This window comes from Sander lucioperca, chromosome 7 (assembly GCF_008315115.2).
Source record: "Sander lucioperca isolate FBNREF2018 chromosome 7, SLUC_FBN_1.2, whole genome shotgun sequence".
In the NCBI taxonomy this organism is placed as follows: domain Eukaryota; kingdom Metazoa; phylum Chordata; class Actinopteri; order Perciformes; family Percidae; genus Sander; species Sander lucioperca.
The window spans coordinates 40,546,337-40,559,911 of NC_050179.1; the positions used below are offsets into that span (position 1 = coordinate 40,546,337).

The 13,575-nt window shown below is 41.7% G+C and overlaps 1 protein-coding gene across 1 annotated transcript; it reads left to right on the forward strand.

Annotated features, from left to right (window-relative positions):
* The first annotated feature begins 428 nt into the window (after nucleotides 1-428).
* On the forward strand, nucleotides 429-12,206 carry cotl1 (coactosin-like F-actin binding protein 1). The gene is made up of 4 exons (XM_031285570.2): nucleotides 429-891; nucleotides 1,780-1,862; nucleotides 8,740-8,897; nucleotides 10,218-12,206. Exons 1-4 carry the CDS (start codon nucleotides 815-817, stop codon nucleotides 10,326-10,328), a joined length of 429 nt encoding a protein of 142 aa, XP_031141430.1. The 5' UTR covers nucleotides 429-814; the 3' UTR covers nucleotides 10,329-12,206.
* The last annotated feature ends 1,369 nt before the right edge of the window (nucleotides 12,207-13,575 follow it).

Sequence of the window (13,575 nt, forward strand, 5' to 3'; positions counted from 1 at the left end):
TGACGTACATGTGTGACTGCTAAATGTATCATTGCATTTATATTTGTATGTGAATAAATAATATTACAACGGTGTTTTGGCTGCAGCCATTCTGCACTGTTCAATCCCTGCACTGTTCTCTTTTGCACTACCACCATTGCACAGTCTACCATAGCACCTTTAACTCTTCAAATTTCTGTGAGTGATTTTTATAACTTTACATTTCTGTGAGTGATTTTTTATGTATGTGAGATATATGTGTGTTTGTTGTGTTATGGTTGTCTAAGCTACTGGATGCCTAAAATTTCTCTCGGGATGAATAAAGTATATCTATCTATTTATCTATCCTCGACATGTTTGTTATACTTTATTTTGAAAGTCCTTACGGGAATATGAAGTTGTATGTTGTGGCTCACTTGACAACGGGGCTCACACCATTGACCATTGACAGGGAGAAGGTGAATACCGCGTCTGGGGGACTTCTCTGTCTCTCTCTCTCTCTCTCTCTCTCTCTCTCTCTCTCTCTGTCTGTCTGTCTGTCTGCTGGCAACCTGCTCTACTTGCATCACCAACGCCCATAAAGTAGCAATATACAGGAAATAAACCTAGCTGCTAGAAGAAGAGCATCCGACCGGCTGAATTGTTCCAGTGCAGCGGTCGTGATTTTGGAGTGAAGCCTATTGTATAACGTTATCAGTTATAGTTCTCTGATGTATTACATCAACTGTATAAGTTAGCTGTTTTATTACTGTGTAACGTTAGCTAGCTCTCTCTAATCTGGACTGATACAACGTTGACTTCGACTGTTTCACTCCTGTCTGACGTTAAACGAAAAATGGCAACCCAAATCGATAAAGAGGCTTGCAGAGAAGCTTACAACCAAGTCAGAGACGATAACACGGACACCAATTGGTGAGTGTGCGGAGATGGTGACTTATCCATACTCCGTTAAAGATTGTGACTAATGTATATTTCCTTGCACATTTGCAATAGTAAATGTTTCATGAATGGACCTTATCTGAATAACGAAGACGTACTATCCATTATTCACTTCGGCAAACATATAGTACATTAATCAGTCCGTTTTTCGATCAAATTCACATAACGTTAGCGTGTTGCCGCCCACTGCGCCGTCTTTTCTGTGGCGAAGGGTGCTAAAATAAGAGGCGTGCCTTTTATAAAACTTTACATTTTATTTAAATAAGCGCAGTTTGGCTAACTAGAAACATGCCGAATTGAAGACAGAATCATAAACACATAGGAAATGTAATGCGCTGTATGTTATGCCAAATGAATGTCTGCATGTACCCAAGGCAACTTAAAATTGCTCGATATTTTAAAGTAGTTCGACCTTCTGACTCTGAATACGCACTAGAATGGCACATCGGGGTTTGCCTTTAACTCAAACCCATTGGATACGTGAAACCCTGATTCCAATGCTTTAGCGTATAACAATATTGGCTAAAATACATGCAGGATTCAGTGTCCTGTCCTGGCTGATCCGATCTAGCTGATATGTATTCTGGCTATTTAGCGGTCACACACTGCACAGTTATCAGGCCCAGCGGGGCTGAAGTAATTTCCTTTGTCCTGTATTCAGAGAGGATAACGTTATGACAGTGACACTTACACATGGCTAACACTCAGCTCCCACATTGCACGGGTGTTAAGCATTTTGTGTTTTGGTTCAGTCTGCAAAATGAGCCTGATGTGCACATAATGCAATTGTTGTGAATCAACAGATGATGAGACTGGATAATACATGGAGTAATAATGCACGGTGTATTCTGCATCTTCCAGGACTGTGTTTAAATATGAGGGCTCTATGATCGTGCCTGCAGGACAAGGGGCTGACTATGAGGACTTCAAGAGGATGTGCACAGGTAAAGAGTAGATTTTATTTAAATATTCCACCCTGGTTTTTATCCAAGCCTGGCCAGTGTAATGCATGGGTGAAAGGTATTCCCTACTGCTGACTAATGTGTGTGTGTGTGTGTGTGTGTGTGTGTGTGTGTGTGTGTGTGGGGGGGGGGCGGGGGGGGGGACGGGTTAAACAGCCTATATGCCCCACAACTTGACACTAATCTTTTAAGACTCTGTGCTCTGTCACCCATTGGATGCCACTGTATGCATTGCATAATCTGCCTGTTCTACAATATCCTGTGCATGGTTTTTACAAGGTGAAACATTTAAGGTCAACCTTTTGAATAGCAGCACAAAATTGTTTCCTGGATTGCTCTGGGAAGATGTAGACGCCCACTTTAAACTTGATTATTTGTTCTCAAAACTGGCCTATTTGGCATTCATCTTTATCTGCCTTCAACCCATTTTTGTTCATCACAAAAAGAGAAAAATAGCAAGTTGGGGCTTCCAGATAATGATTCCCAGTGAGCAAATATAACTAATGGATGGCTTGCTGTAGAGAAAACCAAAATCTCACACTGTGTAATGTCCCCTCTTTCTGTGTCCTAAGAGTAAAGCATCTGCTCAGATGTTGGGTGTGGCTGTTTCTGATGCTTGCTCTTGTTGTCTTTAAATCTTGCTGCCTCGGGCCTGTACTTTTTTTCTCTTTTTCTTCTCACATTCCTATGTTGAAATAACTCATTTATCACCATGTTTTACTGCAGTTCAGCTGGTGCGTTTGCCATTGGTTCCTGTTCAGAGATGACACACACACACACACACACACGCACTATCAGACATGTTTCTCTCTGTGGGCTTGTTTTCCTTATTTAGCAGTGAAGTTGTAACTCTGCAGAAACCCTGCTCTGAGTGTAGGAGGAGCTGATGCAGACAGCTCATCTAGTGAGGCTTGAAGAGGAGGGCTCCCTTTGAATATTGAAGTTTAAGTAATCCAGCTGCAGGAAGTAGAAATAAACGAACGAATGGCGTGCACAACCTAGATCAATGCAAGGGCAGGGCAGGGCATCGTTCCACCAAGTCCTAAATCCTTTGGGCTTATTTGATTTGCAACTTTTAAAGGACTTTTAAAACATGACTTCTGCTGAAACAATAACAACCAATAACTTATTTAGTCAGTGTCATAAATGATTCATTGGGGATCACCAAACTATCAGCTTATAAGAAATTCAGTCCTGAATGTCCCCTGATAAGAAGTTGTTTCTCAGGGTTTTCTCAAGTCTTTAAATAGATTTCTAGTGTTTTTTAGCCATGTTAGCGACATTGCTCTAGGGATGGGTTGTCTAGGCTGAATAGTTCGACTTTTCCTCTAGTGCCGCCATGAAAACCTTTTTTAAGTGTATTGTTGGGTAATTGGGTTCAGATATTCTAGATCCCCAGAGGATGGATCCCAATGACTGAAAGGCAGAGTTGGTAAGGTTGGAAAGCCAGCAAGATTTGAAAGTAGCATCTCCTCAGGGCTCTGACTTACCCCTCCCCTCCAACACACACACACACACACACACACACACACACACACACACACACACACACTGTTGCCTGCTGCTTCAAAGTGAAGCGAAAGGACTATTTCACTCATCAAAACTACTGCATTTTACATACATCAGCAATTCACCCTTTGTTTTTATATTTTGTTTGAATTTTTTTTTTTCAAAATGATAAATGACTGACGATTTATGTTATTACAACTATCAAGACATGACATCTCATCTCCGTACATGCTGCACAAAATGATTACAACCAATGTGGTGTAAAACTTTATTTTTCATATAAACAATAATAATTCTCATATAGTAATCAAAACTTTGTCCAGGGCTCCAGTGAGAAACCGACAATCAAATTATATCACACACTCGAAAGCCATTTTAATTCCAGAGTACTTTTGTGACTGCATTTCGTTGTACTTTTATGTTGTGATATATGTAGGTCTCAAATTTCATTCATAAAGGTCTTAAAAAGGTCTTAAAAAGTCTTTAATTTGACTTGTTGAAACCTGCAAAAACCCTGTTTTTAGTCTCTGCTTTTACAGCTTCAGTCTTCCTTTTTCTTTGCCTTTTTAGCTGGACGGGCGGTTGCAAGTATATTTAGTCATGGACCAAAGTGTTGGTTAAGGGGGAGATGTTGACCTGAGAGTGGCGCTAGTTATAAAAGATCTGGGTGTCACCAAAATGACTAGGATTGGTCCTTTGGGGATCCACACCAAATGAAATGGTCAACTGACTGGCCTCCTCATCCTCAGGCCCTGCTGTTAGACTCAGTTCACATGTTGGTAACACCACTCCTTGCCAAACTCACCTGACACTGTCCACAGGAGACAGCTCTAGTTTCCAGGCTGTCTCAGAGGGACTGAGTGTGGGCTCAGAGGAAGATACGGTGTCACCCGCCCAACCTTTGGTCTGCTAAAATCAAGTCAATGTATGCAGAGCAACAAGTCTATTTTGCTGAATCATCATCATTGTAGTTTCAGTGCAGTTTTCTCTGCAGCAAGGGGGGGGGGGCGGCTACAGAGAAAAACTGCACTGAAACTACAATGATGTGTCAGCATGGAAGACAGACCAGGAAACCAGAGTGAGGAAGTGTGTGTGTGGGGGAGCTCCAGGTTGGGGCAAGGGTATGTGTTTGTACTAGTTCCTCTCTGGTATCTCAAACGGTGACAATGTGTGACAAACTGTGTGTGTGTGTGTGTGTGTGTGTGTGTTGCTCCAGGCAATGTCCTTTGTGGCCCACGCTGATAAAAGTCTTTATAGTGGCTGCTCCTGTAAATGTGCGTGTGATCTGATCTGAGAACAGTGCCGCCGAGGCTCTGCCAAGAAAGTCTTAATCAGCGGCTTCAACAGGTACATAAAGATAATGCAGGTTGTACTGTAAAAAAAACTCCTAATAAAATTAAGAAAAATCAACTGACTTTTGGCAGGAACTCGGCTTAAATGAGCCTGTTTCCACCATTACCAAAGTCTTAGGTTATATGTGATTAAAATAGTAAATAAATGTCTGAAATTAAATTTTGTAATATCGCTTTTTGAGTAGGAGTTTTGTCAAACATTATTTGGACGCGCCGGTGCATCTTTCGTTTGTTATGTTGGTTTAGAGACTACAACTTTGTAACAGAAAGCCTGAGTTACAAACTAGGGATGTGGGTATTTTACCAGACAGGGAGGGTCTAAAGAAAGAAGCATTAGTTGCATAATTGGATGTATAGGATCCAGTGGTTTTGAGGAAGTCAGGATATCTTGCCTCTGCTGCCTCAGTATGACTACTCTTTTTTTAATCTGTCTTCAGTACTTCAGCTCTATGGAAGTGCAATATTTATTCGCTAAAGTGCCTCTCTTTTAGTCAATAAAATGTCAGAAAATAGGCGACAAGAAGACATCTTTCAAATTGTTTGTTTTGTCCAACCAACACTCTTAACACCCAAAAGTATGAAAGTGAAAATGACATAAAACAGAACCTTGAACCAATGAGTGTTTGGCATGTTTTGCTTGATAAATAACTTAACTGATTAAGCGAATATCAGAATTAATTCGGCCAACTAATGAATGAATTGCACACAAACACATATGATCATGATGATTCCATCCCTCCAGCAGTGAGCTGCACACAGTGGGCTGATGATGTGTGATGCTTTCACGTCTGAGTTAGTGGGGGTGGAACGCTCTTCACTGTTCAGGGCTCAACAATAAGGGTTGTCCGGTTGGCCCGGGGCAAGTAAAACGCCACTTCGGGCAGATAATCATAACAACCTACTTCATCGTATCGTAAATGACGCTATCGTTCTCTTGCCCCCGTCGGAGAACGCTTGTTGAATGATTTGATTGTGCCATGACGTTTTTTTTTTTTTACATTTTTTTACGCTTTCAAGGTTTTTGACTTTTGTCTGATATTTTTTGATTGACTTTTCAATGCTTCTTGACGCTTTCAACGTAAAGGCAAATAATAGAACAGCTACAACAGTCTGGTAAGTTCAGAAAATGACTTCACTCTACTGTTATGCAGTCTTTAAAACCAGGAAAAGACAACTCTTACCATATTACGATATCCAAAATCTAAGACGATATCTAGTCTCATATTACAATATTGATATAATAATGATATATTGCCCAGCCCTAATGCCATGTGCTTTGATCAGTCATTGACCTTCATAGATCTTCAGTCTGTCTTGAGATCCTGTGTGTTGTTCATACAGTAAGGAGGTTATTTCCAGGTGGAAACATAATGAGTGTCAGGGAGAAGTTAGACTGCTCTGTTGAAGACTTGGGGAGGTTTTGCAGCTCATAGTCCGAGTATACAGAGTTTTTGTTAGTCACACAGAGGAAATAACTTCTGGAAGACAATATTGAGTAATTGTTATTGATTCATAATGACACCGTACCGCCTGAAGACACAGCAGACAACACAGCCTGGGTGTATTTGTTCGACAGTGTTGAGAGAAATAGGTGTGACGTGGGGTAATCACACTTGGAGATCTGTGTATGTGAAATACACATTTCTATTTACTTCATGTATAAACTAAAGTTATGTATGAGCGGCCTATATTTTTCAACTCACTGTACAACACCTTCTTTAACAAATACAAATATAAAATTAAAAAAGTCCACTTTTCAATTTTCTGTGTGTGTGTGGGGGGTAAGTAAAATGTATTTATAATGCGCATTTTACATTTATAAGTCACAAAGTGTTTCCAGAGACAAACGCAATACAGAGTGAGAACAAGATACACAATCAGTATTGCACAATAATATTTTAAGTGCAGCCAAACGCCTGTCTAAACAGGTATGTCTTTATCTGATTTTTGAAAGAATCCAGAGAAACAGCAGACCCTAAGGGAGGAGACAGATTCATTCATTCCATAGATCACCTCGGATCTTAAGCCGGGTGCGTGGAACAGACAGTACATCTAACGTGCTAAACCTAAGAGAGCGAGCTGACGAATATGGGTGAAGTAGCTCAGCCACATACAGTATGCAGGAGCCTGACCATGCAATGCTCTGTACGTAAGAGTAAGAATTTTAAACTAAATCCTCTATGCAACAGGGAGCTGGTGAAGGGACTCAGTACTGGGGTAATGTGAGATCATCTAGGTGACCTAGTGAGTAGCCTTGCAGCAGCATTCTCCATTGACTGAAGACGATCCAAAGCAGACATACTAAGTGAGGAGAAAAGTGCGCTACAGTAGTCAAGGCCAGATGAGATGAAGGCATGTATAAGCGTCTCAAGTTCGGCAGTTGAAACTACAGATCTCAGTTTTAGGTATATTAATAAGACGTAATAAGCTTTACTTTGTATCATATTAGACCAAAACTAGAAATACTAATAGAAATAAGGTGGTCTTTATTGGACACAACTTTATTTATAAAAAGCGACTAGCAACACATTTAGTGACTTCACACCATCAGGGGAAAAGCAAGATATATTGTAATTCATAATTCATATATTGCTCAGAGTAATCACAGTCCACGGCTCTTCTGCCAATAAGACGGAGTCTCTCTTTCCCACTCCTCTTGCACCCATGGATGTATTAAGAGAACGCGTGCGCAAATTTGCGTTTCCTATGATGGCAAGGGAATGACCCGCCCTAATCTGCCTTACTCTGTCTCTGATTGGCTTACCCTGGTATTCTTACCCTAACCAATCTCACTCCTCCTGCCTCAACCTAACCAATCCAACCAACGAAGGCAACGAGTACAAGCCAATCAGAGGCAGAGTAGGGCGGGGCATTCCTTCACATATCCTAGGAAAAGCTACATTTGTGCCACTAAGCTTTATGCAAATGATACATTATGATGTCACCAATATGTAAATGAGCATATGACATCATTGAGCAACTTTCAGCGACTTTTGGAGCTACTTTCATTGGAAAAGAGTTGGCAACCCTGGACCCCTCATTACATGTTCCATATGTCTGTGAGCAGTTCACGCTGAAGACGGATGTTTCCTGCTCACATTGTTCCATTTGAATAGGATCTAGAGGCCTGACGAGGTAGCAGCCAGAAAGAAAAGCAGCACAGGGTTTTTTTCTTCTTTTTCGCCTTGTTGCATGTATTGACACATTATTCACAGACAGTCAGTTCTGCAGTGGACCACCGTGGGAGTGACAGGCGTGGTCACTCTGGGAGGGTTGACACAACTGCAAGGCTCACAAAAGATTTCACTCATTTAGTCTGTTGACCTGAATATTTCCTCATTGCACACACCCACACACACACACACACACACACACACCCACACACACACACACACACACACACACACACACCCACACACACACACACACACACACACCCACACACACACACACACACACACACACACACACCCACACACACACACACACACACACACCCACACACACACACACACACACACACACACACACACACACACACACACACAGTTTCGACAGTGGACTCCGCCAGTGCAGTGGAACTACAAAAAGCAGCACCTTGTATTCATCTGCACTGCAACACTGAAACTCTTTTTGCTCCCTCTATTAGTCTGTATCACACACACACATACACACAGTGCAGTTTTGCAACGCTTTATGCTACCCCAGACTTACACATCCTAACACAAAGTGACACTATGGAATCACAATGTGTAGCCTTTTTCTATCAGCAGATGGAAAAACAGAGCATGACCTTACATCACATGACAGGAGGTCAATCAGCACCTGCCTGGCATAACAACAGACTGCTGTTTGTGTGTGTCAGGCACTGATTGGACAGGAGATTTTGCGTTGTCTTTTAGTGTGGGATGCAGTGTGTAACATGTTAAAACATCAACTTCAAGACCCTTCATTCTGTGTATTCAGTGTTACATCGTATCTTCCTTCTGTTTCCTCAGATGATGCCCGTCTGTTCGCCTTCGTCCGGATCACAATGGGAGACACCATGAGCAAACGAGCCAAGTTTACTCTCATCACCTGGATCGGTGAGAACATCAGCGGGCTGCAGCGCGCCAAGATCAGTACCGACAAGGCGCTGGTCAAAGAGATCGTGCAGGTCAGAGACTGGTTGTTGTCGCATGTGAAGAAAGTAGCAATTAAAGTAATGGTTGTTATAATGAGAGTAAAGAGAGTGAAGCTGTAGTGGTCCCTTTGGGGAAACTGGGTGGTTACAGAGGCAATATGGCAACACAGCCATCTGAACTCAAGATAATAAGAAGAGGAAACATGGAGGTAGGGAATGTAAGCAACAGAACATAAGAGTTAAAATATATATTTGAAATAGTTGTGTAGCGGACCATAGTTGATCTGTGGTCTGTACGGATCAACACTCACGATTCGGAATGCATGTGAACCGCGGATTAATTGCAAAGTTTAACCATAATAATAGTGTGAAATACATTTTTACTTGAAGTAGGCTGATAAATCCCTATGCAGGGTTGCTGTGAGAAGATACAGGCAACGCAAATTTCTGTTCACGTGAATGGAGCATGTTAAAAGCAGTCGGTAGACACAGTTATGGCTACTGCAGGAGTGGAAGAACTCAAAAAGCCGTGACGACGGCTACAGAGCTCCGTCTTATCAGCAGCAGTCGGAAGTTACCCGAGAATAGGGGGCTTAGAGCAGGGTACAGGGCACCGTGAGCTGCTGGTCGTTTCGGCGGACATTAAGTTTAGGTGAGCGTTATGCAGCGACGAAAGATTGTGGTTTGGATTAGAACAATCCCAAGGCATTTCCGTGGTGATCCGCTGACTCAACACCATGACCCAACCGTGAGTTCTGCGATCCGTTGCACCCCTATAGTATGTAACTGTGAGCAAATATACTGTAAACATTTAGCAGTATGCACTATATGTTCTTTATATTCACATATGTTAAAGCTGCACTTATCAATATTGGAAAAAAACTATGACATGTGAAAGAGGTCACTCATGGGGACCAAAAGAGAGTAAATATTGTATTGTATTGTATATACTTACGTACATTCATCAATTGAAATGAATGCTAATTTAGCTCTGTGTCTGCTGGATTTGTAAACAACATGTCAACTTTAATAAAAGTCATTTTGGTGGTAACAGTTTGTCCAGTTGCCTAAAAATAGACAAAACATGCAGCAGCATGTATCTTTAAAGGTATTCTGTGGAGGAGTTCATGTCCCGGAAGAAGCTAAGAGGAAAATACAAGACTTTCACCCAGGAAATGGGTGTTCGTGTCCCAGGAGTACTACTTAAGGGAACCAGTGTTTTTAACCCAAACCACAATCTTAATTCTAATCTTACATTTTACACATTACCCAGCCGTGATTAGCTTGGCTTCTTCCCATTCTGTAACAGATGAAAAGTAACTTTTGGTTTTCTGAACTGTTTTGTTTCTGCAGAACTTTGCCAAGGAGTTTATGTTTAGTGACCCGAGGGAACTGGAAGCAGACAACATCCGCACAGAGCTGAAGAAGGCTGGTGGAGCCAACTATGACGCTCAGACCGAGTAGAGAAGTGCCATGGTTCACTGGAAGGGTTGGGGGGGGGGGGGTCCAGATGTGGTCAGGGTGGGGTGTGGTGGAATAAAGGGGGGAGGGGGGGGCAGGGCTGCTACCTCTTGGGGAGAGGGCGAGGCGGGAAGGAGAGGGCACTTGACAAAATGCACTCACAATCAATGCCGTGTCATTTTTACACTTTGGTTTTTGTACCAATGATACACATGAACACATGATATGCAATGTATTAATTAATGAGCATTAGAGGTGTTGGTGGGTATATTCTTTGTTCACTATTTTGAGTTTTTAAACTACGCTAACCTAATTGGCTGCTGGCTGCAGCCTTATATTGAACAGACAGATATGACCTTCTGATCTACTTACAAGAAACAACAAATAAGTAAATAAGCACATTTCCCAAAATGTCAAACTATTCCTTTAAGGGCTGGCTCTAGTCCAAAGACGGAGGCCAACAGGGAACTTGACGCGGATCTGTTACTACATTGGGTTACTGCCTCAAACCAACACTCTGAAGGAACACAGAATATACAAGCTCGCCACCATGCACACACACAAAAAGCAAGTATATAAGCACTCTCCTGTCCTAGCCTCCGCCCTCTCCCCAGTCAGCTCATAGTTGGTTATCTACTGAACTGTGCATCGACATCTCATCCTTGTCTCAGCTGGGCTGCAGTTGAGCAATAGGAAGTTTCATCAAGGCTTCAGCACTGTTTGCTAGAAATAAGTTTATGTAATGAGCATAGGGGGAATAAACTGAAGGCTTTCACTTCAAATTGGCATATGGTGTGAATGGATCATGTTGTAAGAGTGAGTTCATTGACGGGGATAGACATTTTAAAAAGGAAACTCTTTACTTGCAGGCATGCGTTTGACAACTCTTAGTCATGATACACTGTACCTCCAGGAAGAAAAGATCTCCGTTTTCTAACAACATCCTTGGTTATGGCTGCCGGCTTGCTTTGAGTAATCTTGAGTCATACTGCTAAGCACACATTTAGCTACCTCTTCATCTCTAGCCGGACAGCTGTGTTTGGATTACAGCCTCAAAGTCAACCATTAGGTCTTGTTCTGAGACAGACTGTAATTCATCCGCCTGTCTTCATACTTGTGCTGTGAATCCTTTTTTATCACTAGTCCAAATGTGTCATTTTGTACTTTTTACTTTCTCCTTTTCCAGCTTTTGTTGGACATGATCAGTGTTTCCAGAGCTGGGGGCAGACTTTGTAGAAGAGAACATGGCAAAGAATAAGACTATCTGTCTTACAGGAGGGTTTCTGACTGTATATATTATGTTGTAGAAATACAGAGAAACTAATATATTGACCCCTCAGCAGCCTTTTGTAGTCAAGCATTGAATGTTTCGCAAAATCTCAAAGGATTCTGAGAATTGAGATCTTTTCCTCTGGTGTTTCATCTCACGATCTACCACTTTAAGGTATTCATGCCTACTGTAACCTACTGTGTTTGACTGCCTTAGCCTCCCAGGGAGAGAGGGGCATCATGGGAGCTTGTGAACACTACACTGTGATTGGCTATCGTCCTTACTTGGGGGGCGGGACTTTGATCTGCACATGGCTCATCACACGTGGGCCTGGGCTTATCATCCCGACCCAGGAGGAGCCTTTTCTCGGTTGTAGCATCTCTGTTTATTTGGTTTCAAACCCTCTCTTCCCCCCCCCCCTGCAAAAAAATGGATGTTTTTCTTGTACCTTTTTGTTTTTGAGATGATTTTATTTTTAAGAGCATTGTTATCTTGGTCATTGGCAGGAGAGATTTTCAAAAAATGATGCAAAAAAAAAAAAGAAAAAGAAAGAAAACTGAGTGGGCACAAGATCAGTCATTTCCAAATAAAAATTGATGTTTTTTCCAAAACTTGCTTCTGAAAGTGTCTTTTGTGTGTGACATATCTGGTCTGTCTGTTTTAAACTGTGCATCAGAAGTCTGACAATGTTATGGGACTGGAATGCTATCGCAAACCTCTCATAGAGATTGGATTCATTGGATTCTTCACTGTACCAAGAAGTGGCCAATACACAGCTCTGAAATACCATATTCAATTTTGTATTTTTTTTTGTAAGATCTCTTTTTGTTACCAATGTAAGATGAGGTAATGGGAGCATTTTGGCACATGTGGATTCAAGGTCCACATAGCAACCGTCTCTGGGAGCTTAGGGCACTCCCAGGGGTTTCCATGGTCACCGCTGTAATCATCATGCTTAGCCAGTCAGCAGTCAGGTGGGGGGGACAAAATGTTTTATAGTGTTCTAGTCATAGTGTCTAAGTACATTAGGTCCTCCTCACTATCTGCTCCCAGATCTCAACTCACATTTTGTTAGACCTCAATAAATGAATACATCACATATTAAATGTTAGTCATTTCAAAAGAAATGTTATAAGGTTACCTATTAATAAAGAGTAATGCTATTTAGTTCTGTGTTTCTGCTATGCTCTGGTCCTCCCATCCTTTCTAAAATCTGATTGTACATGATGCATGATCACATCAGTTGCACTCAGAGAACATTTTCTGTTGCTGCTCTGTATTCAAACAGTCATTCTCCATTCTACTATGTACCAGGAAAGTAAATACATTGCTGATAAGTGCAAAGACTCCACTTCTGAAGTCTTTTGCACTGGCTTCCTTGATTCCGAAATACTTTTGCTGGTTTATAAATCACTAAATGGTTTGAGGCCAAAATACATTTCAGATCTGCTGCTACACTATGACCCACCCAGACCTCTCCGGTGGTCTGGGACAGGTCTGCTTCTTGTCCCCAGAGTCAGAACTAAACAGGGGGAAGCAGCGTTCAGTTTTTAATGCTCCACATATCTGGAACAAACTCCCAGAAAAGTGAAGGTCAGCCGCAACTCTCAGTTCTTTCAAATCAAGGCTGAAGATGTTTCTTTTTGATGTTGCCTTTCTTGAAATAATTGTTCACTTCTTATACTGCACTGTAACTTTTATTCTCGTATTTTATCTGTTTTTATATTTTTAATTGTTTTAAACTGCTCTTTAGTGTTTTATGCGAAGCACTTTGAATTGCCCTGTTGCTGAAATGTGCTATACAAATAAAGCTGCCTTGCCTTGGCTTGCCTTACCATTGAAAACTGTTTCCTAATGACTGAATCCACAGTCAGTAAGCTCTTGCACTCTGCATTAACATGGGTGTGGTCAGTCAGCATGTCCACAGAGGCCGGGCACAGTCAATGAAATAATTAAAGGCTGGACACTGATTTCCAATAA

Excerpts from the sequence above, each read along its gene's own strand:
- cotl1 (XM_031285570.2), top strand. The coding sequence starts at position 815 with ATGGCAACCCAAATCGATAAAGAGGCTTGCAGAGAAGCTTACAACCAA. Across the intron at positions 892-1,779 it reads GATAACACGGACACCAATTG|GACTGTGTTTAAATATGAGG; the intron begins GTGAGTGTGCGG and ends TGCATCTTCCAG. Across the intron at positions 8,898-10,217 it reads TGGTCAAAGAGATCGTGCAG|AACTTTGCCAAGGAGTTTAT; the intron begins GTCAGAGACTGG and ends TTGTTTCTGCAG.